The 28000-nt window shown below is 34.4% G+C and overlaps 2 protein-coding genes across 5 annotated transcripts; one reads left to right on the forward strand and one right to left on the reverse strand.

The window, feature by feature from the left end:
- Positions 1 to 171: 171 nt before the first annotated feature.
- LOC145296797 (mitochondrial inner membrane protease subunit 1-like) lies at positions 172 to 9244 on the reverse strand. Of its 4 annotated transcripts, none has more exons than XM_080142866.1 (2): positions 9217 to 9244; positions 172 to 2478 (listed from the first exon to the last, which is right to left on the reverse strand). In XM_080142866.1, exon 2 carries the CDS (start codon positions 2476 to 2478, stop codon positions 2005 to 2007), a length of 474 nt encoding a protein of 157 aa, XP_079998992.1. In that variant the 5' UTR covers positions 9217 to 9244; the 3' UTR covers positions 172 to 2004. The 4 variants fall into 4 exon arrangements, with proteins under 4 accessions (XP_079998992.1, XP_079998991.1, XP_079998989.1 ...); XM_080142865.1 differs by lacking the exon at positions 9217 to 9244 and adding an exon at positions 7310 to 7440; XM_080142863.1 differs by lacking the exon at positions 9217 to 9244 and adding an exon at positions 7059 to 7259.
- Positions 8271 to 28000, forward strand: LOC145296796 (superoxide dismutase [Mn], mitochondrial-like). The gene is made up of 4 exons (XM_080142862.1): positions 8271 to 8579; positions 16729 to 16949; positions 25120 to 25416; positions 27495 to 28000. The coding sequence occupies exons 1-4, from the start codon at positions 8539 to 8541 to the stop codon at positions 27638 to 27640; spliced, it is 705 nt and encodes a 234-aa protein (XP_079998988.1). The 5' UTR covers positions 8271 to 8538; the 3' UTR covers positions 27641 to 28000.

The following is a 28000-nucleotide window of genomic DNA, read 5'->3' on the forward strand; positions in this document are numbered from 1 at the left end:
TTTCATTTATATAGATATATTAATGATTATAAATCAAATTCAATATTTTATATCTTCAAATATTTATTCATGGTGTTTGGTTTGTTTGTTTTACCACATATCAACCCTTTTTAGGTTATTTAATGCCGAATCCAGTTATTTTGGTAAAAGTTTTGATGTTTCAAATTGAAGTTTATTTTTAAATATTTGTTCATAGTTTGAATGTTTTCTTTCAAGTCCTATCAATCTTTTTGGGGGTTATTTGTTGCCAAATCCAATGATTTTGGTAAAAGTTTTTTTTTCTTATGCTTCGATTTTTTTTTTTTATCTTTAAATATTTGTTCATGGTGCTTGGTTTAATTACTTTCTTTTACCTCACACCAACCTTTTGTTGGGTTAGGGTTAGGGTTGCATCCAGTCATTTTGGTAAAAATTTTTTTTTTTTTACTTCAAGTTCTTTATATCTTTAAATATTAGTTCATGGTGTTTAGTGGTTTTGTAGATTGTTGGTTGTTTTTGTTTTACGGCATATCAACACTTTTCAAGTTATTTAATGCCGAATCCAGTGATTTTGAAAAACAATTTTTTAATAGAATATATTTGTTTTTTTTTTCAAGTCGATTTCTATTCAACCCATAGTCGGGACCCTAACAGGTACTACCACTCCAGGCCAGAGTGGACCTGGGAGCAATGGCAATTAAATAGTGGTTCCACACTCCCCAAAGCCCGCAAGCTGAGGCCTCACCATCGGATATAGTTTAAGGTCATATCCAGAACCTGTTCTGTAGAAGAAATTGTTTTCGTTTTCAGCTTTGCAGAACGATAAAGTTTTGCAAAATGAAAAACAACAATATCAAGGTTTAGTGCATTTTAAATAAGGAAGTCAATATCAATATAACAACCTGTAGTTTTCCTATTATGCTAATGTTAAGATTATCGGTAATGCATTTACTATCTAGACTAATGCCGCTAACTAGAACAAAGTTCGATTTTTTATACATACAGATAATATTGTCTTTAAAAATTTTTTGGGTATTTTTGTTTTGAAATTTTGTGTTTTTTCAGCTTTTTGTTAAATTTTTTTTACTATATCATCAAGGTGTTTTTGAAAGGAGTTTTTTCTATTGTAAAAGGATATGTTTTTGATAAGCGCCATTAGATTTATTTCAAAGTTGGTTAATATATCCGTGTATGAGGCTGTGTCTTGATTCTTAAATCCAAGGAAATCCCTGTGATAGTCATTCGTATCCTTTCCCTTGAAAAAGAAGTATATATATATATATATATATATATATATTAGCGTTGGGACGATTAATTGGAAAAATCAGAATTTTTGAGATTATCAGAATCGGAAAAATGTGTGTCTATATTCCGATGTCAAAAACAATTCTTTTAATGTTTTTTTTTTTAGATTTAGTTTAAAGCAAAATCTTCTACTGCCGATAGTAATGATGAAATAATAAATATTTATTGATTTTAAACTACGAGTGAAACTAAAACCGCTAGATCATCCCCACGAGTGTATTTTTACGTTTGAGAAAATATCTGCATATTTAGCATATTTTTTTTTTTCACAGTAATTAGGAGGAAATTAAAACTCTATTGTTAAATATTTAGAGATTTATAAAGAATTGTAATTGGAAGTTGTATCAGAATCGGGAATTTAGTAAGGAATCTGTAATTGTATCGGAAGCAGGAGAAATATTGGAATCATCCCATCATTAACATAAATATATATATATATATATATATATATATATATATATATATATATATATATTAATGGTGTTCTATGGATTAAATAAAATGTTCCGTTTGAAATTTCATACCAATTTCTGAATGCGACAAAGATTCTCCAGTTCATCAAGGCACACTTAAAGAAGGTCAGAGTTTACATCAACCAAAATGTTGTGAGAATAACATCCAAAATGAGAACAGTAGTTTGAATAATGCAGATGATACAAATGATCAATCCTCAAGTAAATAACTCATAAACATACGCAAGAAAATAATTTTAAAAAAAATTCAATCCAATGCTTTTGGGAAAGAGATCTTTCCCATGTTAACTAAAGGCCAAATTTTAAAACAGACTCTTCCTCGAAGGAGTCCGTATGGAACCGGTCCATAATTTCGGGAATCGCTGGAGTTCATCTTGTTATCACCTTCAAGCCATACGTGACCTTTCGGTACGTACTCGAAGGTGTTCTCAAACTCATTGTGCACATAATCGCCTGCGAAAGCAATCAGTCTTTTGCAGACAAAGACTCGGGGATTTTCAGGTGAAACAGATATCACCACGTCACCTTTCAAAAGTTTATCTTGTCTAACAGTGAAATTTTCAGTGAGGACAATATCGCTGTTAGAAATGGTTGGTTCCATTGATGCTCCAGAGCAGTAGACAATGCTGCCAATGTAAGTTGTTATGCAGTGAGCAAAGCAACCAACTTGCGTCACTGTAAACAAGACACTTCTGACTGTTTTCCAAAACTTTGGTTTCATCTGAAAGATACGAAAAAATATCAACTGTAACAAAACTATTGAAATAAAGTGGTATTTTTTGAGTGGTAAGGCACAAATGTGAAGTAATAAATTGGATGAAAATGATTCTGCGAAGGGCAAAAATGACAATTATGTATTATATAAATAGAAAAATAATTGACAAAGTATTCCATCATCTGCTGCTCTATTTCAATGAAAAATCTTTGGCATAGATCAACAATAATTATGTATCCATATTTTTTTTATTGGAAATCACTCCAAGGCATGAAGTCATTTGCTGTAAGGAGCTAAACAAACAAACAAACAAACAAACAAACAAATCAACAATAAATGTTAGATAGATAGATTCTGACACAGAAAACAACAATTTACAACTGTAGAAAAATTTGTAAATGTCTGCTGTCTGAATGAAGGTAATAAACATAACTCTTCTCAAAATATTTACGAGGCAAGATAAGAGCAAGAGTTACTTTCCTTTTTAATATAAAACTGTTTATATATATATATATATATATATATATATATATATATATATATATATATATATATATTCCATGTGGTATATAACAGATCCCAAAGTAAAAATCAATGGACTTATAAATGGGAAATATTCAATGGACAGTTGCCTGACCAAATGCAGGGGCACATAACTCTGCTCTCCAAAATGCTCTTTATGATCAAAGGAGTTATTCCCCTTTAAAAACTACAGAATTGGGACGAGATTTTCAGAAATTGTAAAATTGAATTTCACATGAAAACAATGGTATCTACGTATTCCTTATATTTTTAAGATGATTATATCCAAAAATTACAAAAATCGATAAGATAGAAAATTATTTATTAAAGAAAATAAAAAATAAAATTTGATGAAAATGATTGTAAAATACAGGAGAATTCAAAAGGGATGTAATTTTCTGTTCAAATTAAACAAAGATGGCGGCAATTTTTCACCTACTAACATGATTAAAGTTGTTTTTTTAATAATTCAGTAATATTCAGGTAATTTTCACTGCATAATTTAGAAGCGAACATTGTAACTTATTAGAATTGACAAAAAATCAGTTGAAACCATTGTTTTTTATCTGAAAACTCAATTTATCAACTAAAAAATCTTGTCCCAATCCCAATAATGTAGAAGCACCCACTTTTTCCTAGATATAATCTGTTTCATCCAACAACCATAATCATTAATACTAAGTGGTAGCACGAATCCTAAATTGGATTAGTGTAAACAATTGTTGCATCTTTAAAATTCATCAAGATCCATACTAGTGCTTAAAATTTAAGTTCTATCCTTTTGCTGATGTCTAGTAGTTCATTCTTCTTTATAGCCTATAGCTTGCTTAGAGATGGTTCCTTCAAAAAATCTTCCATTTCCTCCATTTTTCCACCTAACTCTGCCTCACTTAAAAATGCTCAGTTTAGTATATTAGAATACACTGAAATCTGAGTACAGCTCGATTATGCAGGCAAAAGAAGACCGGCTCATTGGGGAATATAAGCGCTCCAAAACCAATAAACGTACATCTCGGCTCAAGTTCCCATATTACATCTTTATTCAGAAATCTGCATCAATTTGAGTAGGGAAGTCCACTAGCAAAGATGCGCTACCCACCTCTCTCCAATCAAATGAAAAACTATGGGACAAAATCTTCAAATGATACCAAACTTTGTATGACTAATGGTCCTATATTCCTTGAAGAGTGACTGAAAGTGACAATAGTGAGTTGGTAGGTTAACACAATTTTGCAGACGCAAATGGAAGAAGAACATGAATCTGAAGGAAAATATGTTATGTATTTTTTTTATTCTTTTATTATTTTTATAAACTCCACAAAGTAACGAAGAAGAGTAAAAAAAAGAAAATGAGAAATGAAAGTCAAAGGTCAGGATAGAAAGTTCTTATGGTTGTGAAAATCCATGTGCGCTGATGTGCTCCAATTTGAAAGTTAGTTGAAGTTCAAATTGAAGATTTTGATAAAAATAATAATCCAACTAGTCCTTCCAAACAATTGATAAAAACACTGAGGTCAAGCAAAGAATAAAGAGAACTCCGCAAGCAGCCCTTTTCTTTCCGACGATATGTACATGCGAATAATATCCTCAGATGATCGACTTGAAAATACACAATTGCTCTTTTTTCTTTCCCTCCTTTTATTTTTCAAGAAACAAAAAAAGTCCATGACTCGCAAACAACAACCTTATACTGTTCTTTAATGCATCGAATCCACAACTCTCAAATAATGGTCTCACACCTTCCCTTAATATGTCAAATTCACGACTCTCAAATAATTTTTTTTTTTTTTTTTTTTACATGGGGGTCACCACTTATCAAGGCCCGAAGGCCACTCAGGGATAAGGGTTATTGCGTCTACAGTAATCAATGAGATAGTATTGTAGTAATCATTAGTATTGGGGGTTTTGTCACAGTGTCTTACTTAAGGGGGCGGTTTGTTAGGAGTTTGTTTATGTTGGACTTGAAGATGTCCAAGTTGTAGTCAGGTGGGAAACAGGCAAGTGGCAGAGAGTTCCACTGGCATGCAGTTCTAAGAAAGAAGCTTTGCTCATGGAATCTACGTTTGGATTTAGGCACAGATAAAGAGTGGGGAAAATTATTGACAGTAGTTTCAGCCAGACGGCCTTGCCTTGTATTCTGCCCTCATAGGGAGACATAAATATTAATAAATGTGCCGTTCTTTCCTTTCGAAGATGAGGTTGTTTCCGGTCTCCACGTAGCTTTCATCAAAATCATTCCTTTGTTCTGATTTTCATAAAGCAGCATTCTGTTTCCGCTTACTGTCTTGTTTTACAAGCGGGCAACTTGGAGAAAAGGACTTGTTCACTGTTTGGAAGCCTCAAACTGCTGATTTGATTTTTAATCATTGCTGTTTGTACATGGCCCTTCTATACCCATGCCTATTTACGCACATAATGAAAGGGTTAAGCTGGTGTTTTAAAAATAGTTCGGACTCGTGAGATGCAAGTCTCGATTATAATAGCGATGTCTGATCAATCGGTAATTCGGTATCATTCAGGATAGGACCGTCACAGGATTCTGCTTTGTCAGAAACGATTGCTAAAAGGTCGTAGAGACACAAATTATGCAGAATGTTCAAGTCACCCAAATTCGGAAGTTGTCCTGAAAAACATGAAAAAAAATCCACAAACTTGTTTTGGTCGCTCATAAACATTACACAAGATAGAAGAGGAGATGAAAAAATGCATGAACTGTTAGAAATGGTTGAAATGAGAAAGCTGGATTACAACTTCCAAACTTCTGGTGTAGCGCTACCAGGAATGGTGACAAGGCAAATCAGTTCCTTCATTTTTATTGCTCTTCAGTATTTCTATTGTGAAGCAATTTATTGAAATCTATATATATAAAAGGCAAAATGTGTGCAGGTTTCATGTATGTTCAGCAAAGACTTTTTTTGGAGGGTGAGCTCAGTCGGGTCACTCCTTCTTAAAACTTTTTATATATGGTCTAAATCATAATATCTACAAGTTACGAATGGAGGTCGCGTTTATCTTTTATTTGCCCGACTTTTACACGCTATTTTCGAGATTTTTTCTTTGTTTCGCTTTTCAGTATAAAAAAGTGAAACTGAGTCCACACCATCAGTTCCCTGGCACTCGGGGCAGGGACATCCACAAAGCAGAAGAAACAATTATTTTATAATTCAGAGTGGGCAATCCGTTTCATGTATAAATTTACATAAAAGGATCTCCCATTTCTGGAGCGTTCTAGAATTTTAAGATATTTAATCATTTTTTTTTTTTCTATCGTGTGCTTCTTCTTTTGTTATTTTTGGTGGAGATCTATTTAAGTGATTACGTGTGGTTTTATTACCTTGTCACTCGGTCTTAGGGTTAATGGTAAAAAAAAAAAAAATGATTAGCTACTCTAAAAAGTCAAAATGCTCTGAAAACTGTAGATCAGTAACGTTAAATTTATATACAAAACTGATCCCTTACTCTAAATTCTAAAAAAAAGATCCTTTTTGACAAATTTCTTTCTGACAAAATTTTACAGAATATTTACATGTAATCGCCTAAAAAAAGTAAAATCACTTTTTAGGTGGCGGGGAATAAAGCAGATGGTATTAATCTATAAATTTACTAAAAATAAAATCTCACTTTTCTATTTTTCCATTGACAGCGTGGGGGGCAATAGGTAAAATTTTACCCAGCTTCTTTCGTTGAATTTTTAGGTAGACAGAACCTTTTCTTACGCTTTCGAAATACGGTGTACGCCAAATTTGTTCCCGTCTAAAAAGGTTGCCTTATATTAAAAACTTAAAAAATACTTTAAATAAAATTTAGTTTACAAAATGAACACACCAGAATCGTACTTTCATCATATGATTTGCAATGAAGTTATTAAATTAAGTCAGGCACCGTAAAAAAAAAAAGAAAAAGCCTGACTCTTTAACCAACACTGAACTTAAGAAAGAAAACTGTTTGTCATATAATTGATTTGATTAGGTTGTTAAATAATGGAAAAGATGATAGGTTAGAAATTTAACAATAAGAACAATTGTGATAAATAAATAAAATGCTTATATTTTTGTCTATTTTACCTTGAAGAGTCATTTGCGGTCGCAGTCATTATCAACGAGACATGCTCTTTTTAAAATGCGAAAAGATATACTGAATTATCTCCCCTTAAATTTTGATTACACGCTTATGCAAACATACAAATCTATATTAAAACTTCAAACGTATTTCCTTTTAATTTTAAAAACTCATTTTTTTCGGCTTTATCATAGCGATCGAAGTGCAATATCTGTTTCTGCTGACCCCATTCTAATTAGCTTGTTGATGGCCTGACCTGTGAATCAAAATGATCGTTGTATTCGGTTCTAGGAAGAGGGTTTCATCCCAGGAATCACTTCTTTGGAGAGGAGGGGGGGGGATCGCTTGAGATGCTGCTTTTATCTGAAAAATGCTGAAATTAAAAAAAAAAAAACTGATTTCGTTGTGTTTGAGAACATCTCCCCTATATTAAAAAATAATAAAAAAAGAAAGAAAAATAAAGGAAATCTGCATTGTGTATTATTATCTGTGGCTGAAAGAAAATATCGTATTCCAAAAATTAAGTAATTGAATGATCAAGTAGTTTTATTTTCAAATAAGAGAAAATTTTCTTGTTAACCAAAGGGTGACTATTTTAACAAAGAGGCAATTCTGGACAAGCATCTTAATGTACAAGAGAGAAAAGAAAAGGGTGCTTTGTGCACTTTTGCCACCGCGCTGTTTTTTAAATAGTTTTTTTTTTTTTGTTTCAGATTAATTTAAGCTTCACGATATATATTTTTTTATTATTAAATTGTTAGGTGGAAGCACAGAATAGTTACAAAACATTCTCCCATCCCCATGTTAAGAATGGCTTTCATTATTTCAGCACGGTGGCAAAAGTTTGAGAACATTTTTCGATTGTGTAGATTTTAGAATCCCAAATTCACATTTTAATTTGGTACCGTGCTACTAGGAGAGCTCCCTTCGATATAATGCTAAAAAACCACATGGAGTAGAAACATGTTTCAGCGAATCTGGCGTTAAACAGCAGTAGTGGTCTGTCGGACCACCACCAGTGCCACTCGCTTCATATTTATTAAACACTTTCAGTTACTTTCGAGTAGTACCATTGATCTTAATTTTGCTTCTTCTGGTAATTAATCTACTTAATATAATTAAATGAAATTAAATGAATAAACGATAAATGAATTAAATTTCAGCGGAACTTCGCTGAAATTTGTGTGGCGCTACAAATAAACACCGCTCCAAATTAGTAATTTTACCAGTGTAGTGTAGGCTATCGGTATTCTAATTTACTCATATAAATTACGAATTTTATTTTATTTTGTTTGTTTTATTTACATCCAGTTTGAAGAAGGAATAAATATAAACTAAAACAAACATTTTTTTGCCGATTATTAAGTAATGTTTTGCGGTGAGCAGAAATGGCGTCACGTGTTGAATGTCATTCGCACTGATTGTGTTTTGGTGCATTATTTTTGAAGGAAGAGAGACGTACGTCCTACCCATTACTCGCGGAATATGTTCTTTCCTCTGTTAGCATCACGATCTGCCTTGGCCAGGTAACATTTCAAAATTGGGCATTTTTATGGATGATTCATTAATTTCTCCTCTCTTACAGATTTAATTTATATATAAAAAACATTAAATTGCCCGATAACCCCCCCCCCCAAAAAAAACCGAGAGTGTGATTTACAAATTGGGTTGTGTTGTGACCTACGTTTTCGGCGTCCTAAATTCCCCCTTTCAAAATAATGTCTATTCGATTTGTAATTTTAAAATTACATTGCAATTTGCAACAAAGTAAAAATATTCATAGCTTGACTCTTACTTTGTCATTCTCTTTGGCTAACTTTTAATTACTAATCCCTAAAAAAGTCCTATAATGGGAGAAAAAAGGCCGGGGTCTTAATTAACCCTAACTCTAACCCTAAGGAAGAAATACAAAAAAGACGATTAGAATCACGTTAAAAACTTAGTAAAAGCGATGTATGTATGCAAAAAAAAAAAAAAAAAAAAAGGTACTAGCGTCGTAAAATCGATATTAATTCTTTATAAGTATTTTTTGTTGCTACATTTTAAATTGCAGTCTAATTTAAAAAGTACAAATTAAATAATCGTATAGAATCTTTTGGAAAGAAAAAAAATTAGAATAAAATAATCGGGCGCTGAGAAAGCGTAACAAAACTCCTAAATTACCTCGACTGTTTTTCTTATGACCTTTCAACCTATGCAATTCATTTCACGATTAATATGATTAGCAATTATGAAATGCATATTAATTTTTTCAAAACATTTGGATTAATTAATAATAAAAATAAATTTCATTTTTCCATCAGTTATATTGAATTAGAATATTGATTAAAAAAAAAAAATGTTTTAGAACGACACCGTCAACAAATGAAAGTGAAATTAGAGGACATACTTAAATTTGTTGGTTGTCGGCATATCAACCCTTGTTAAGGACGTTTTATGGTAAAACTGTATACAACTCGTTACTTTTGTAAACGTTTATTTTTTTTATTTTTATTTTTTTTCATAATAGCTAACAAAAGAGATGAAAAAAAAGGGGGGTTGTATTACTGTACACATAGAGTCGAAAAAGTTGTCAAAAAACACATATATAACAAATATGTTATCAAAGGCAAGATGAGTTACTTTTCTACCAAACTGGATATGTTTTTTTGTGTTTTTATTCAATGTAACATGTTTATTCAGCTCGAAAAACATGCAGTGTTTACCGATGTATTGGAAAATTCAAAATGGCGCCTGACTCTTTCTTTAACACGGTAAGTTCGGGAAAAGGTGTTATAAATAATATACTAGACAAAATACTATTAAAAAACCACCGAATATATGTCAACTTATTTCATGGTAACATATATTGAGCTAGTTTCTAACAGTATTTTGTCTAGTTTATTATTTATAACACCTTTTCCCAAACTTACCTTGTTAAAGAGAGTCGGGCGCCATTTTGAATTTTCCAATACATCGGTAAACACTGTACGCTTTTCGAGCTGAATAAACATGTTACATTGAATAAAAACACGAAAATTATATCCAATTTGGTAGAAAAGTAACTTATCTTACCTTTGATAACATTTATTTGTTATATATTTGTTTTTTCACAACTTTTTCGAATCTGTGTACATTAATACAAAACCCCAAAAAGGTACTAGTGCAGAGAGTGATCCGGGCGTAAATAATGTTATTATTTAAAAAAACATTCTTAACATGGGCAAGTGCGTTTGAGAAGTTTTATTACCACGCAAGCAGAAAAGCCCAACATATAAAATCAACAGTAGGTTCTTTGATATAACATGGGCACGTTTGAAATGAATTTCTCTTTAAAGCACAATTTCACCATGACGTTTTCATTTTAAACTTAAATTTAAGCTATTATTACCGCACAAGCAGAAGGACATGACATATAAAATCAACAGTAGATTCTTTAAGACAGAGGTGTGTTCAAAATGTATAGAGCATAATTGAAACATGATATTTGACTTTTGCATTTTATAGTTTAATTCAAGCCATTATATATGAAAATAATTTTATAAAATCAACAGGTTCTCTACAGTGCAATGTAGATTACAATGTACAGAATGGAATGATAAATTTGTCGCCCTAAAGAAAACAACACTACAGCTTTATTGTAAAACTTTTATTGAAAAAATCAATTCAGGTAACTTGATTATGTAGTAGAGCTGACATCTATTCAATGTAGCCGCCTTCAGCCTCAATCACCGCCTTTTTTTTTTTTTTTCTTTTATTACATTTTCACCCCAAACAAGGCACATTGCCACTGGTGTAGGGGGCTACTATCAGGGTCAGCAACTACTGGGGCACTATGTAGGGATTTGGGTAGCAAGATGTCAGTTCACGTTGCACTTGAACTTCTGCATGTCAGTACAGTTAGGGAAGCAGGATCCTGGAATGGAATTCTAGGGTCTAGCGGTTCTGGGGAAGAAACTACTGGAGTAGAAAGATCTTTTACATCTAGGGATCTCTACTGTGTGGGGGGTGGGATTTAGCTGCCTGTCGGGTTTTTCGAGGGTGTCTGTGTCGTGTGGGCACAAGTGTCTGCAGTTCATCAGAGCATTCACCATTAAAATACTTGTAGAACAAGCAGAGGGATGCAACGTTTCGTCGATGGGACAGAGGCTGAAGCTTAGATGCCAGTTCAGGGCCTATCAGATTGGCGACTCTTTTTTTAACCTTGTCTAGGAGCGAGAGACTAGTAGTAGACGCACCAGCCCAGATGTGACAACAATACTCCATACATGGGCGAATGGTGGCCTTATAGAGATACAGGATACTTTCAGGTGTCAGTAGTTTTCTAGCACGGTAGAGAGAGCCTACCTTTTTTGCAGCGGCCCTGGCAATGTTTTCAATATAATTGTTCTAGCTCATGTTTCCTGTGAACGTTAGGCCAAGCAGTTTGAAAGATGTACTCTCAGACAGGGAGTCACTGGCCATTGCTATTGGTGGCAGAGAAGGTTTCTTGTAGTTATTGAAGGAAACCAGTTTAGTCTTGGCAGCATTGAATGTGACCATCCATTTATGTCCCCATTCCACTACAGATTGGAGGTCATCCTCTAGTGTTTTTGCCATTTCTTTAGATATGTGTTCATTTGTTTTCCTGTCATGCCTGTTATAGAGTGTAGTGTCATCAGCATATATACCCATCTCAGAGGCAGTTTTGTCGGGGAGGTCATTAATAAATATCAGGAACAATAGAGGTCCAAGAATAGACCCCTGAGGCACTCCCGCATTTATGTCACACTGTTTAGATGTTCGACCGTCGAGGACAACCTGGATTTTTCTCTTATCTAAGAAGGATTTAATTATGCTAAGTATTCTACCAGTGATACCGTATGATTTAATTTTCCTGAGGAGACCCTTGTGCCATACCCTGTCAAAAGCCTTAGATATATCTAGAGCTACCGCTCTGCCCTCACCCGCTTTGTCCAGTGAATGGTATATACATTCAGAGATTACAGTGAGGATGTCAGCTGTGGAACGGACTTGTCTAAATCCATATTGTTTGTCAGTCAGAAGTTTAGCATCTGTAAGGTGCCGGACTAGAGCATGGTTAATTATGGTCTCAAATATTTTAGCGAAAAGTGGGAGGAGGCTAATGGGGCGATAATTTGATGGGTCAGTTCTTTCGCCAGAATTCTTGAATATTCGTACCACAGAAGCGGTTTTCCAACAGCCCGGAAAGCAGGATTCATTAAGGCATTTGTTGTAGAGTTTGGAGAGAACTGGAGCTACTTCGGCTGAGCACTTTTTTAATAGCACAGCTGGGATAAGATCGAGTCCACATGCTTTTGAAGTGTCAAGATTTTTTATGATAGCATGTACTTGAGCAGGGGTGATTTTTAGATTGTCTAGTGTGGCGTCTGTCCGCAAAGGAAAGTCAGGCAGGGGGTGGTTGGAAGGGTCCAGTGTGGAGTTCGAGGCAAACCGGCTGGCAAGCATATTAGCTTTGTCGGTTGCTGAGCAAACAACCTCGTGATTGTTGGTTAGTGGGGGAATTGTTGATTGCCCATTATTTACTACACTGTTGTAGATTTTCCAGAAGTCACGATTTCCCAATTTTTGTGCTTCGATGCGTTTTTTTAGTGGTTTCAGTAAATTCTCTCTTGGCTGTTACTATTTCTTTCTTAACGTTATTTCTAGCTTCTATGTACTTCTGTTTGTTTGAACTGGACTTATGTCGGTTAAATCTGTGGTATGCATGCTGCCTTTGAGCAATGGCAGTTGCACAAGTCGAAGTAAACCATTGGGGAGAGTGGGGCTTGCTATAAAATTTCCGCATGGGAACATGTGTTTCCATTGCGGTTTTGAACCATTCAGTGGTCTCATTTGCGCACTGTTCAGCAGGAAGAGAAAAAATATTTCCTCATGGGGCATCTCTGAAAAGATCTCTGGATTCCCAGTCAGCCTTTTTATAATATCTTGTTGTTTTGGGCACTGGCTCTTCATTTTTCATTCTTCTTCATTTCTACTATTGTCACTGCATGGTCAGCGTTCCCGAGTGGGCTGTCAGCATTTGTTGTACAATCCTCGGGAACTGTAGTCAGAAGCAGATCTAGAAGTGATGCTTGTTGTTCTTGCTGGTCAGGGAAACGGGTTGGAAACGTAACTATTTGTGATAGGGAGTGAGATATAGCAAAACTATGTGTTGTGCTGCCCGCTGCATCTGTGTGAGTAGAGAATTCAAGCCAGTTTTTGTGGTGAACATTAAAGTCACCAAATACATGGACTTGGGCACTAGTGTCGAGGGAGAGTGCTGTGTCTATACTGTCAGAGACTTTGTTTATTATGGTGCAGTCCTGGGTTGAGGGAGAGCGGTAGAGAAAATAAAAGTAGCTAATGTTGTGTTGTATGTTTAGTCTAAAGCACATAAAGGCTTGATCGTCTGTTTCTAGGTTTGTTTCTCTAGTCAGGGGGAGGGTGTTACGAATGTAGACTCCAAGTCCGTGCATATGTCTGTCAGAGTCCTTACGGCAGAGTGGGAGATAGCCAGGCATGTTAAAGTAGTTAGAGGGGATGGAGGAGTGTAGGTTAGTCTCGCTTAGTGCTAAGATATCCGGGGTATTTGTTAGGAGAAATGCTTCAACATCAGCTAAATTAGTTCTAAGCCCACGGATGTTAGTGAATGCAAGCCTCAAGGGAGGAGGCAAGTTGAATTTGTTTGTCCCTAGCCCTGGTTTGAGCTTTTTTTTTTTTTTATTGTAGTGTCATCATGTTTTTAAAGAGTTTCAGTTAGGTGAGGGGGAACTGAACAAGAGGTTATGCAGGATATCAGACATGCAACACAATCAGACCATTGGCTGACCTTTCTTCAACTAGGACTGTGGCCTCGGGAAAGCCCATCGGGGATGAGTGCAGGGTCTCTTTCCATGCGCAACATGGCACTACAAACAACCCGATATTATACAACTGTTGATGGAGCAGCCGCTGTAAGCGCTACCAAAGAGTTAGGGCACCTGTACTACCAGTCGGAAACAGCAGCCAGGAACTGTCAATCCGGTACCCTCAGCCCATCAGAAGAAGATCACCTCAATCTAATTGCACAGGCATGCGTGGTACTCAAGCACTCCCAAGTGCCCAGTTATGAGGGGTGGGATGTGTCGGGAGTGGGGGAACGGCATTCAATGCCCGAGACAAGAAACAAGATCTACCACTAAGTGTTTTGTCGATTCACCTGTGATAGTGTCTCTGCGCCTGACTAATAGGCAAAGAAGGAGTATGGAAGCCGGCGATAGACAGAGCCTATCTACTCTTTAAGCAATTTAGGTTTGCAGACCGGTAATTTGTTTGAGTCACCAGCTCTAGGAAGGTTGTCGTCCAAGACTGGAGAGGCCTCCCTCCCCTTTGGTTTAGTTTCAGAGTTTTCCTTCTCCTAGACGGGTGATCTGGGAAGATCTACTGGGTCCATCAGCCCTGAGAGGGTTTGCTCCGCGCCTGGGTCCTACTCCAGGAATTTTGCCCAGTCACTGTATATTTAGGTTTACGGAGGTTAGGGTGTAGGTGCAGTACACTCAGGGTGTAACTGGAGGTACATTTTAGGTCATGGTGTATTTCGTATGTATAATTAAGTAATATATATTTGGGTGAGTTTTCAGTAGATGCAAATAGGAGTTGTCAGTGTTTCCACTATTCAGGGGGAGATAGTTTCAGTTTTCTTGATATGGATCCGCAACTGGGAGCGTGCCTTTTCCACAAGCACTGGTGGGAGCTCAACGGATGGCGGCGATCAGGCTAGCTTTAGTGTTGTGGGAGGTTATGTTGGTGATGCTCTCGATGAATGACCAAATGAAGTAGTCCAGAGGGTTCAGGTAAGAGGAGAAGGGAGAGCCAGTGAAAGAAGGATGCAAAGTCGAAGCACTCCTTCTGAAGCCAAGCCTGGGTCTCATTTTGAACTTGTGGGCTGCCGCCGAATCCTGCTGCCACCTGATTGCACCAGGGGATCACCACACTTTTCAGCACATCCAGGTACACTTTGGTGTTGACTTTCAAGCTGACTTTAAAGATGTGAGGTGGCATGATGTGGCTCTCACTTGAGACCACACCAAAGACCATGACCGTGGGGTCATCTAATGCGTTGAGATGTGCCCTTAAGCGTTGAATCATCCAGATTTGCATTTTGAGGGTGCTGGCAATGGTCCTGTTGTCACAACTTGGATTGGTAGAGAGCATGAGTTGTACAGTGGCACATCTCCGATCTCGCTCATTGAACATTGTGTCACTTTCAGACATGATAGAAGGCTTTTGGGATTTGTACGCAACGGCCTAACTAGTAGATGGTTTGCAATATAAGAAGAAAACTGGTTTTCATGAAACTGAATTGGAATCATGTTGTTTTTTTCTATGGCGACAATTTTAGTGTTCCACCTTGTATTGTAGACTAAGTTACTGCGGGGAGGCATGTGAAGCTTACTCCTAATACACCATGGCAGGTCCCCTGACTTAGAGCATGCAATCAATCGATTTGATTGAAAAATGTGTGATTTTATTGATTTTGATGACAATAAAAATATTGGAAGTGTGGAACATTCGTTGATCAGCATTCAATTTCAGGCAATGTCAGGTCTCCCTGCTAGTTATATATTTGTTTCCTGACCACTTTTTTGGTTTGTTATCTGTAGTAAAATCTAACCAATTTTTAAAATTAGGAACAACTTATATTAGTAATGTCTACAAAACAATAAAATGCCGAACATTGATTGGATGGTGGCACAATTTCAATTGGCTACCATAAAATAAACCATGTTAACAATTGTACAAAAACGTCATGTTCAACCAAACTATAGGCCTATGTTTTTATATTTTTGTTTAATTTTTAATGTTTGAGCAATTATTGAGGTTCACTATGTCCCCTGCTCTCAGCAGTTATTCTTTTTTATTCTAAGTTAACAGAAAACTTTTTATTAAATTAATTAATAAAACGTTTTAAAATAGAACACACAAAAAACACTTAAGGGCGTTTATCATAATAGACAACAAAACAAAAAGGCGTGAAAAAAAAGTAAATATACAACAAATAAATGTTACCAAATGCTAAGTTACTCCTCTGCATGCCTCGATAATGTTTTTGTGTTTTAAATTATTGTAAAGTGTTGTTTACTTAAAAACAAATAAAGTGTAATGTTTGCTGAGTTAGAACGAATAAAAATGGTACTGTTCTTACAGCCAGTTTGGAGTCTCAATAATCGCTCAAAAATCAAAACTTAAACAAGCTGCTGGTAAAAATATATCTCATAAAAGTCACCAATCATGTGAAAATGTAATCTACCAGTATTTTGTTTAATTTTCAATGTTTTGAGCAGTTATTAAGGCTCACAATTGGCTGTAAGGACAAATGTTATGACTGTTCAAAGATATTTTAGTGGTCATTTCATCAGATATGATACTGACACACTAGAACCTAATTCTCCAGATTTTTATCTGTGATGTTATCTCAAAGAATGTCTATCCAAACAATCTTTAGATTATTCCTGAACGGAAGAGTCATCCAGAGACCAAATCAGAGCAACGTCGAACGAATCGAATGCGTCAGTGGTGTTTTTTGAGTCACCTGGTAACATATACAAGATTCTCAGAGTTTTAGTAGTAGACAAAGTTTAAAATTTTGGAGCCATAAACCTTTAAAGATGTTTTGTTAGTGAAAAATCTACTTTTTTATTTTTTTATTTATAGATTTGGCCTTGGCAAGAAATTGTTAGCACCTGCGAGTTCGAGTGGGATCACCTCAGCTGTTCATTGCAAACACACTCTGCCTGATCTACCATATGATTTTAATGCTCTGGAGCCATACATTTCTGCTGATATTATGAAATTGCATCATCAAAAACATCATGCAACGTACGTGACCAATTTAAATATTGCTGAAGAAAAACTGGCCGATGCCGTCGCAAAAGGTAAATCATTTCTTTTTCTATCTTCTATGTTTACTTGGATATTATTTTCAACAGAATTTTTACTATTAGTTTTTTTCTACACATTTTGACTATTTCATAGCCATTTTGAATTTTCCATTTGTAATGAATACAGTATTTTCATTGGATGATCATCTGTTTTGATTATCCAGTGAAAATGAATAGTGAATCTCTGTCAGTGTAGTGCACCTGGCCACTTTACACAATTATTTAATTATTTTTATTATGATAATATGTTAAGGCAATTTTATGTTCATCTAGAAGTGTAAGCCATGTTTAGTTTCAGAACAGTTACCAATGGTTCGTTGTTCTACACAAGTCCTGAGAGGTGACTGGTTTGCAGTAGACAGAACAGTTGCCGATGGTTCGTTGTTCTACACAAGTCCCGGCAGTTGACTGGTTTGCAGTAGACAGTTCTCAAGTTGGAATCCACAGAGCAAAAGATTCTTCCCTGTCGAGACGAAAAAAAAACATATGCGAAACACAGAAAGACTTAATATTTATGGAGCAATTCTGGTTTCTGATTTGTTGGTAGCAGAACGTGAATTAATTTGATTCATCAGTTCCTAGCAGCATCGTTTATAAATAGAATCTCCCGACTCTGCGGAATCATACCCTATTATACAACAAATATTGTAACATCCTCCCTATTTTTTTATAATGGGGAAATCCCTTATGTTTATTCTGCTTAAAAATAAAAATATATTTTTATATTCAATCATACATAACAAAATTAGAAATTATTTGGATCTTAAAATTTTAGCATGTAAAAAGACACCATTTTTAATTGTGTTCAAATGTCACAGATATATATATATATATATATATATATATATATATATATATATATATATATATGTTTACAGAAAAAAAAAAGAAAAATGGAACGTATTCTTACCTTAAAAGGGGATGGGTTTTTGAAAAAGAAGTCGTTTCTTAAATTTGATTATGCACTTTTGTAAAAAAGAAAGAAAAAGAAAACGCATACATATATACATATAAATAAGTATATATAAAAATAAACATACATGCAATATGTACCTGTTTAAAGAGGGTTTTTTTTTTTGTTTTGTTTAGTTTTTTCTTTGTTTTTTTTTTTTGTTAATTAAAATAATGCAAGAAAAAAAAATAGGACATTTTTGAAAAGTAAGAAAGAGAACTAATGTGCACAAAAAATTAAAAGTCAATTGTAATTTATGCGCGCCTTAAAATAAGCATGCAAAAAGTATTTGTCGAAAAAAAAATTGCACAGAAAATATGTGAAAAAAAAAAAAATGATGCAAAAACTATTTATCAAAAAGGAAATTTACAAAAAAAAGGTTTAAAAAATTTTTTTTTTTATTTCAGTAAAAGTATTAGTTACGCATTAGTAGATTAAAGTGTTAATACAAACAAAATGGATGCAGTTTAACGTCTTGCCCAGGACTAATTTTTTATTTATTTTATTTATTTATTTTTTAATATATAGAAATTTATATACATACAGGCCCGTGAAAAAAATTATTCAGTCGAGTCCCCCAACAAGTTTTTGAAGAAAAACGCTTTAACTTCATTTTTGTTGAGAGTTTCGTGAATACATCAGCGATATTTTGTTCTGATGATATGTAATTACAAAATAATGGATTCGTTTTTTATGAAATGGTGTTTTATATGTATATGCTTAGATCTTTGGTTGATTATCGTGTTTTGTACTAAGACTATACTGGCTTGATTATCACAATTAATTACTACGGGGCTTTTAGTTAATTCTGGCTCTAAAATAGTCTTCAGGATATTTTTCAGGTAGAGTGCTTCCTCGGTCGTGTGTGTGATCATGATAAATTTTGCTTCACACGTAGAGAGAGATACAATCTCCCATTCCAAATTTTAATAGTATTTTGTCAATGTATCTTATTGATTCATCGTAATAACTCCTTTGCTTTGAGTAAATTCTATTCCCAAAAACCAGGATATTTTGCCAAAATCGGTCATTTTGAATCTTTTACTTAGTTTAAGATTGGTCAACATTATGTCATAATTTGATGCAATTAAAATATCATCGACCCACAGAACCAAAATCAGTAGTTTATTGTCTTTGTGTTAGGTATATAAACAGGGGAAAACAGCGCATTGTCTAAATTGTTGTTTAATCATATAATCATGAAATACTGCATTCCAACACTGAGTACTGCTTTAGACCGTACAATGACTTGTTAAGTCGCCACACATTATTTTTATTTTTCATTATAAATCCCTCTGGAGGGGTAATATAAATTCCACAGTCTATTGGGGCATTCAAATAAGCATTTTTCACTTCCATTTGAAGGATGTTTAGGTCATATTGCGATGCGATTTGCAATAAAATTTTGATTGTCGTTAGGTTTGTGGTAGGTGAAAACGAAGAAAAATATTCTATACTGTAAATTAGTCTTCTCTAGCAACAAATCTAGCTTTGTACTGTTCAATGCCTGATGCTGTAGTCTTTTTTGTAAAGACTCATCTTGTAGAAATAACATGTTTATCTTTTGGGAGAGGTATTACCATATAGGTATTATTTTCGGTCAAAGCTTCTATTTCTTTTTTCATGGCTATTTTCCATTGATCACAATGTTCTGAATTAATTGCTTTGTTAAAGCTTTTTGGCGTGTTTTCCATGGAATAGCAATAGTCGATTTGATAATCTTTTATATTGTCGACTACAAAAAAAATCGGGTCACCTTCTATTTCTTTTGGGATATCTTTCGACTTTAATATCATCATCATCATCATCATCATGGATACTCTTATCTCCGTCATCTTCATTGTCTTCATTTGTTTTAATAATTTGAGGAAATATAATTTCATCCTCTTCATATGACGGGGTTTCGTCTTTACAATTAAACGTGTCTGGAAATTTTACACATCAGATTCTTTTTATTTTATTTTTCTCTGGAAAAAATACTAAATTGGCTGGACTGTTTTTATCGTATCCAAGAAATATACCTCTGTCGGCTTTAATATTTAATTTACTCTTTTTATCTATATGTGAAGCAAGTTGAACCAAATATATGCATTCTACTTAATTTTTTTTTTTACCACAGAAAGCTTCATATGGGGTTTTAGATAGTGTTTTGTTAAAGCACCTGTTGCGAATATAGGCAGCCGCCATAAGTGCATACGTCCAGAGGTTTTTAGGGAGTTTAGATTCAATGAGTAGGCATCTTGCCATTTCAAAAAGTGTCCGCCATGTACGTTCCGCAGTCCCGTTTTGGTGTGGTGATCTAGGAGATGATTTTTCATGCTTGATACGATGGTTAATTAGTAAAAGTTCAAAGTCTTTATTAGTGAATTCCGTACCGTTGTCAGAGCGAATACACTCTACTTTACCCTACAGAGCCATGTCGGCTAAATATTTTTTAGTTGCTAGCAGGATATCAGATTTGTTCTGTAAAAAGTAAACCATTATTAAACCTGAATGGTCATCTACGAAATTCAACACATATCTATAATGTTCTCTAACCATCGGTTCCACGGGACCGTTTAAGTTACAATGCACCATTGATAGGATTTTTTTTGGCCTTCTTGTCTGGTATCTTGCTTTGATAGTTTATTTTTCCTTGCATACAGACGTCGCAGTTGAAGTTTTTTGGTTTTTGTATTTTCATTCCATCAACTACAGTCGGCAACCTTTTGATATCAGGATATTGCAGTGTCCAAGAATTTTATGCCATGTCTGTAGATCATGGCAGGCGGTTTTCGATGGGACTGTGCTATTTAAGTAATATAGTCTTCCATTTTCTTTAATGTCGAATACAGTTCTATTTGGGTACACCAGTTTTGATTTGAGCTAAAGTGTATATTTGCACATTGTTTAGAAAATATATTTTGTTTAAATTTTGGGATTAGAAGAGCATTTTCTAGAATACAGAAACATAATTCACCTTTATTGTTCCTTAGCGAGATTTTAGCATCACCTCTTTTCAAAATGATATCATTTACTTGGCTCCCGTCAGCTAGTTCTACAAAATGATTTTGTGGTTCAAAGTTGGTATCAAAATTGATAAAATCAGATTCCTTTGTAATCACATGTGCCGTGGTACCACACTCGACAAGAAAATTATTATTGTTTGTTGAAGCGTTAAACTTACATGCAAATAAAAATGTCTGTTCGCTAACGGAACTCTCCACATTTTTAATGGAGTTGCCATTTTGAGTCCTGTATCTACATTGGAAACTCTTGTGATTAGGTCGTCCACAATTATAGCAAATAATTTTTGTACTTTTCAGCAAAGTTGCGGTTTTTATTCCCGGCATGGGTATAATTAAATTTTGGTGTTTTTATGTGTGCATTTTTAAATTTCATGATATTGGTAGATTCGTTGTTTTCTGTGATCATTTTTTCAGTTTCCTCGTAACTTCTGAGTGCTACCTTGAATTGGCTAAAAGTCGTAGGTTTTTCTTTCTGGGTTATCACGGTGGTAAATGGCTTGAAATCACTTTGTAATCACTTAAGGACCATGGAAATTAACAAACTGTCACTTCACCAGATATTTTTAAAGAATTTGCAGTCGTTTCAGCTCTTATAATATAATCAGTAATGGTTTTGGCTTCCATTCGTTTTAGAGAGGTCAGTTTAGTATATAAAGAAATAATTTTGGGTTTTCCTTTCGATAAATAATGCTCTCTCAATATGTTCAATGCTTTGCAGCCATCATCCAGGGCTTCTCTCATTACCAGTGATAGACTTCGGTCATCTAAGCACTGTAGTAATTCCGCAAAGACAGTTGCGTTCTTTTCAATGAAGTCGGGGTCGTTTCTGTTTTCAGGTTGAGTTTGAAGTACTTTGTGTAGCTTTTAAACTCGTAGATATCCTAGAAATTTAACTTGCCACAATTCGAATTTTGATTCGGATCCATCGAAATAGACGCACACTGGGCCCATAACCTCTAGAAGTGTAAGCTATATTTAGTTTCAGAACAGTTGCTGATGGTTCGTTGTTCTACACAAGTCCCGGCAGTTGACTGATTTGCAGTAGACAGTTCTCGAGTTGGAATCCACAGAGCAAAAGATTCTTTCGTGTCGAGACGAAAAAAAAACATATGCGAAATTGTTACAGAAAGGTTTAATATTTATGGAGCAATTCTGGTTTCTGATTGGTTGGTAGCAGAACGTGAATTAATTCGATTCGTCAGTTCCTAGCAGTATCATTTATAAATAGAATCTCCTGACTGTGGGGAATCATCCCCCTTTATACAACAAATATTGTAACAGTTTGTACGTATGTTATTATGTTTCGTCCTTTTTTTAAAAGATGGATCGCTCACGATGCAATGCAAAAAAAGTAATTTTTAAAATTTCATCTGATGTGGCACGAACATGACACTTTAACTAAAATACATGTTCTTAGCTATTGAACTAGGATCAAAATGTAATTTGCGTTTTGTCAAAAAATGGCATAATATTGTGGGGTCTACATACGTGCTGAATAACAATAGAATGGAAATATTTTTAAGTATGATAGCAATATAAAATAGGTGAAGAATACAATTGTGGAATTTCCATGGGTCATGCAAGTTATTATTATAATTAAATCTTGCTGCTTATGCAGTGTGGGGCATGTATGATAATCATATTACAATTAAAAATTACTCGATATACTTATATATATCAAGCAAAAATAAATATCATCATCAAAAATTAGGAAAAATTATTTAAAAATAAAAATTAGTTTTCATATTTTGCCAATCCACCATTGATAGGAGCAGAAATACTCGTAAATCAGGGGGAGATAAGTCAATCATTTAATTAAGTAATAACGAATGGTGAATTGGCAAAATACGAAAACTGATTTTTAATTTTAATTAAAATACTATTTAATAACTTTTTTTGGTTTTACAATATGGTTCAATTATTAATTCAATAATCAAATCATATGATAATTAATTTGGACTTTATAAATCCTATTTAAAAATTTAATCATCATTTTGAAATATATTTATAAAATGCAATGGTGGAAATCATCAATGACGTCACTCTAATATCATTACAGATTTCAACTATTAAAATATCAGATCTGTTCTGCTAGTTACTCTAATATGATACTGGAATAATCAAATTTAACTTTCAAAATTTTTTTGTTACAAAATTATTTATATTTAACAAAAAGAAAAGAAAAAGGCATAGTTTAAAAGAATAATTAGTACAAAACTCAAAGTAAGACAACGCTGGATAAGTCCAGGTTGTTATGTAATCAAGTTATTGGGAATCTATCAGAAAGGCAGGCACACTTCCAGTATCATCACAAGAGTTGTCAAAAATGTTGGGTGTTATACAATCTCAAGCTGTTTTAAGGACTCCAGTCCCAGATCTTTCCACAGAGTTGGCCCCCGATGCCCTTCCTATAAGTGGGTATGCCCGCAAGATGGCAGAGATTTGAGATCAAAGTTTTCCTTCTCTTATATATGTTGTCTTCCCTAACTGATGAGTCACATTTAACAGAGGTATTGATTTTCAGATGTCAAGTGACTTTCTTTCATCAGTCGTAGCAGCAGCAGTTTTCTTGGGGTTTATATCTCAGCCATTCTAGTAGGGGAGGTGATGATGGCTAAATGATTAATGACACAGACTGATGACCTGGGTGCCCCAAGTTTGAATCCAGTTTGTTCCACAGAAACCCTTTCACTTAGCAATGTTAGAAACCTTCATGTGATCTCTCTAAGAACCCAATGTCTTTTTAGAAAGAATTCTAACTAGAAAGATATCTGAAAACTGAATACCATCAAAAATCGGATTCATATCAAATAAATGAATAATGCTCAACAGCTGCAGCTATTGTGTCGGCATGCCCAGTCATACTTGCGGGCATAAACAATAAAATCAGTTGAACATGGCTTTTCCATAGTAAGTGTGACTGACAAACATGTGGATGGTCATCACCTCTTATGAGATGTGTGATTATATCTAACTCATCATGTACTAGTTTATAGTCGGCTAAAGTCTTCCTTAATTTTCTTCGCAATTGTTATTGGGAATGGTGACAACTCCAAATAATCCCTTCGCTTTTTTTTTTTTTATCATGTCTGTATCTCCCCTGAGCATGATATATTTTTCTATTAAATTTTATCGAAAACACCTTTTTCCAATCCTTTTTTTTTAATTATTATTAAGAATTATTGAAAACAGTTTTGCAATCTTCTTTTTTCTTTTCTTTGATAGCCATCTGCAAGAATTCCTGCTGTGGTGGAGAATCAAAGCCAACTATTTGGGGAATATTATGTATTGGCTATGTTTTTTTTTTTTATATTTGATTTATAAAAAAACTTGATAAAAAACCGTAAAAATTGCACATAAGGACTAATTTTGTTACTTTTATTTCAATAATTTCATAAACATATATTTATTATAAAATTTCAAATAAAAAACTTAATTTGTATAATTTTATTATTAAAAATGCAAATAAAGACTAATTTTGTTATTTTTTATTTGTATATGTTTCAGCAATGCCCTTTTTTAAATATTTTACTTCAATAAATCATAACAAAAAACAAAAGGTACTATTTTGAGTCGTCACTGGTTCTATTAACAGTCACACAAAAAATTAGGGAAGACTTTAGCTGACTATAACCATGTAATGTAAGTGTAATAGATCAACCAGCAGGCAGGTTAACGGATATGCTCATCAATATCAGCCACATTAGCAGGCTAGGAGTTAGAATTAATTTTAGAGTCTGTTAAAGATATACACTGTAAAAGACATTTTATAAACAATGGTGATCTTATCCACATTACCACCTCTCGACTATAATAACCTTGATTTATTATATAATCTTATTTACATTTTTATCTTTAATTAGTTATGGCTTTTGCTGACGATGAAAAGCATTCGAAATTTTATCAGTTATAGTTTTTATTTGCTATAGTGAAGTTTTATTTTCCTTTCTTTTATTTTAAAAAAGAATTCTATTTTGCTTATTTTAAAAACTACTTTTTATATTTGTTTGTAATTTTGCATTTTTAAATTTACTTTCTTGATTTTAAAAATTTATTTATTTATTTATTTTTTTACTTTTTAATTAAAAATATTTTTCTAACTTTTGAAAATTGTTTTATTTTTACATGTATTGGGTTGGTCAACTGTATTTCTCGCCTTTTGAAAATGACACTTTATTTTTCTGTATTTTTCTTTTCCATTTAGGGGACACATCGACAATTATCAGTCTTCAGCCAGCTCTTAAATTCAACGGAGGAGGACATTTGAATCACAGTATATTCTGGGAAGTGCTTAGTCCACATGGCGGTGGTGAACCTGAAGGAGAATTAATGGAAGCTATCATAAAAGATTTTGGATCTTTTGAAAAAATGAAAAACGCTTTAGTGAACAGTTCTGTAGCTGTGCAGGGTTCTGGATGGGGTTGGCTTGGTTACGATACTGCATCCAAACAGCTGAAAATAGCAACCTGTGCAAACCAAGATCCTTTAAAAGCCACAACAGGTGAAGCAGTTTTTTTATTCTCATAATATTGAATTGGAGATTGCCGTAAATTTATGTAGTCATTTTGAACATGTTATGCATCAATGACCTCCCTAAACACATATTTAATCATTCGTTGACATCTATGCTGATGACACGACCATTTACGGCAACACCTCAAAGGCTGTAAATGATGAAGTTCTCTCTGATTCTCTCTCCTCTGATCTCGAGCGCGTGGTTCAGTGGGGGAAGATGTGGCTGGTTACCTTTAATGCATCTAAAACCAAACTCCTATCTTTACATCATCAACGCTCTGATCCCCATCTGGCATCAATTGAAATGGATGGCACTCGTCTAGGAGAAGCCCCGTGTTTTGACAAGCTTCTGGGTTTGTCCTTCACTCCTGATCTGAAATGGAACACGTACATCAAGTCTGTTGCCAAGGTCGCTGGAAAGATGGTGAGATCCTTCTACCGCTCCAGAAGATATCTCACTACTAATGCAATTCTCTATATAAAAGCCAAGTACATCCAAGGATGGAATACTGCTGCCATATCTGGGCAGGAGCTGCTAAAAACAGCCTATCCTGCCTTGACAGAGTACAAAATAGACTTTGTGGTTTAGTGGGGGATGCCCTTTTCTCTACCCTGCAACCTCTCTCCTACAGAAGAGACGTTGCGAGTCTATCCTTGTTCTATCGTTATTTCTATGGCAGGTGCTTGTCTGAACTCCAATCTCTGGTCCCCCCTCGCCAATCTTTCATGAAAAACACCCGTCTAGCTGAATCCACTGTGAAAAATTTCCCCCACTCTTTATCTGTGCCTAAATCAAAACGTGGATTCCATGAACAAAGCTTCTTTCTTAGAACTGCACGTCTGTGGAACTCTGTTCCATCTGCCTGCTTCCCACCTTACTACAACTTGGATGTCTTCAAGTCCAACGTTAACAAATTCCTAATGAACCGCCCTCTTAAGTAAACACTTCATTAAATCTCCACACTAACGTACTGTACTTGCAATAACCCTTATCCCTGAGTGGCTTCCAGGCCTTGATAAGTGGTGACCAACGTGTAAAAAAAAAAAAAATGTTGCATGCAGAGTTTTCCTGTAATTTGGTAACCAATCAAGCAGAACCTTATTTGATAGGAATTTTCAAAGGGATGCGAATAAGAAGTCATGTTTAATGTCCGTGTTTGATCTGTGTCATATGTAGTACAGTTTTTTTTTTGTTTTTTTTTTTATAAATTTCTAGTATTTTTTTTGTTAGTGCCGTGCCTATTGTATTCAATATCCTATTTTCATACAATCAAATCTTTTCTTTTATCAACTGTTTATTTATGGTTTTTCACAGTGGTCAACTAAAATATATATGTGTTAAGGCCTGAAACTGCACCCTTATTCATTTACACTGGGATTCAGCATTGCCAGGGCCTCAAAAGAGTTCAAAAATGCCCCAAATGGTCCAAAATTACATTTTTTTGCTCCATAGCGTTTGATCCATCCATTAGATTCTCTTGAAACTTGGCCAAAATGTAGAGGACATTGTTCTTAATATAAATTCAGTATGGGTGACCCTAGCAAAATTCTGGTTCGCATCTGTTTGGGACTTTTCGGGCTAAAAAAATATGCCTTTTTGGAGTTCTTTTTTTCATATTACTCAAAATCTTGATATGTATAGTGATTTTCCATGGTGCTGAATTCAAATATATGTCTTCAGGCATGAAATTGCACCATTTATCCATTTTCACTGCGATTTGGCATTTCCAGGAGCTCAAAACGGGTCACAAATGTTCCAAAATTGGAAAAATGACACTTTTTACCTCATAACTTTTGCCCCATCCATTAGATTTTTCTGAAACTTGGCGAAAAATGTGGAGGCAACGTTGGCCCTTCATACTTCTCACATTCATCGTTTCTTCACTATTTTTTGTGGTGTCATCTCACATGCAGCACCAGAGGGGGACCACGCACATGCAGCTTGTTTTAACTAGCTTGTTTCCATGCTTATTCACTAATTCCATATATTTTGTTTTAAATTTTATTTCATGTTTCAAACTCTTTAATATAATCATATAAATTCTTTTCAAACTCTATTTTTAGGTCTGGTTCCTTTGTTTGGTATTGACGTATGGGAACATGCATACTATTTACAATATAAGAACGTTCGTCCTGATTATGTGAAAGCAATTTTCCATATTGCCAACTGGAAAAATATTGCCGAAAGATTCAGCGCTGCTCAAGCTTAACTCTTTATTTGTTTATGCATATTTTTTTTTTTTTTAGTTACATCTGATATCTGTTCATATCAGAGGAAAAATTTTCCTATGTTTTATACAATAAAAACAAAAACCTCGCCACAAAGAAAACAAACTGGTTTTCAATAAGTGATTTTATAATTAGAATGAAGATAAAAACGATTATCTGTAGATTGCATGTCCTTTTGCAATTGGTGATATTGTTAAAACCAAACTTCTGATGAATGTGTCTGAATCAAATTAGCAGCTAGAATGCATCACCACTTTTGTTTCGAGCTGCTGCCTTTTTTATTTTTCATTTTGAAAGAACTTCTCAAGAGTTCAAGAATAAAATTGGGTGCTTAAAATTTA

This window comes from Euprymna scolopes, chromosome 17 (genome assembly GCF_053919585.1).
Source record: "Euprymna scolopes isolate OS-2025 chromosome 17, ASM5391958v1, whole genome shotgun sequence".
Taxonomy (NCBI): Eukaryota; Metazoa; Mollusca; class Cephalopoda; order Sepiida; family Sepiolidae; genus Euprymna; species Euprymna scolopes.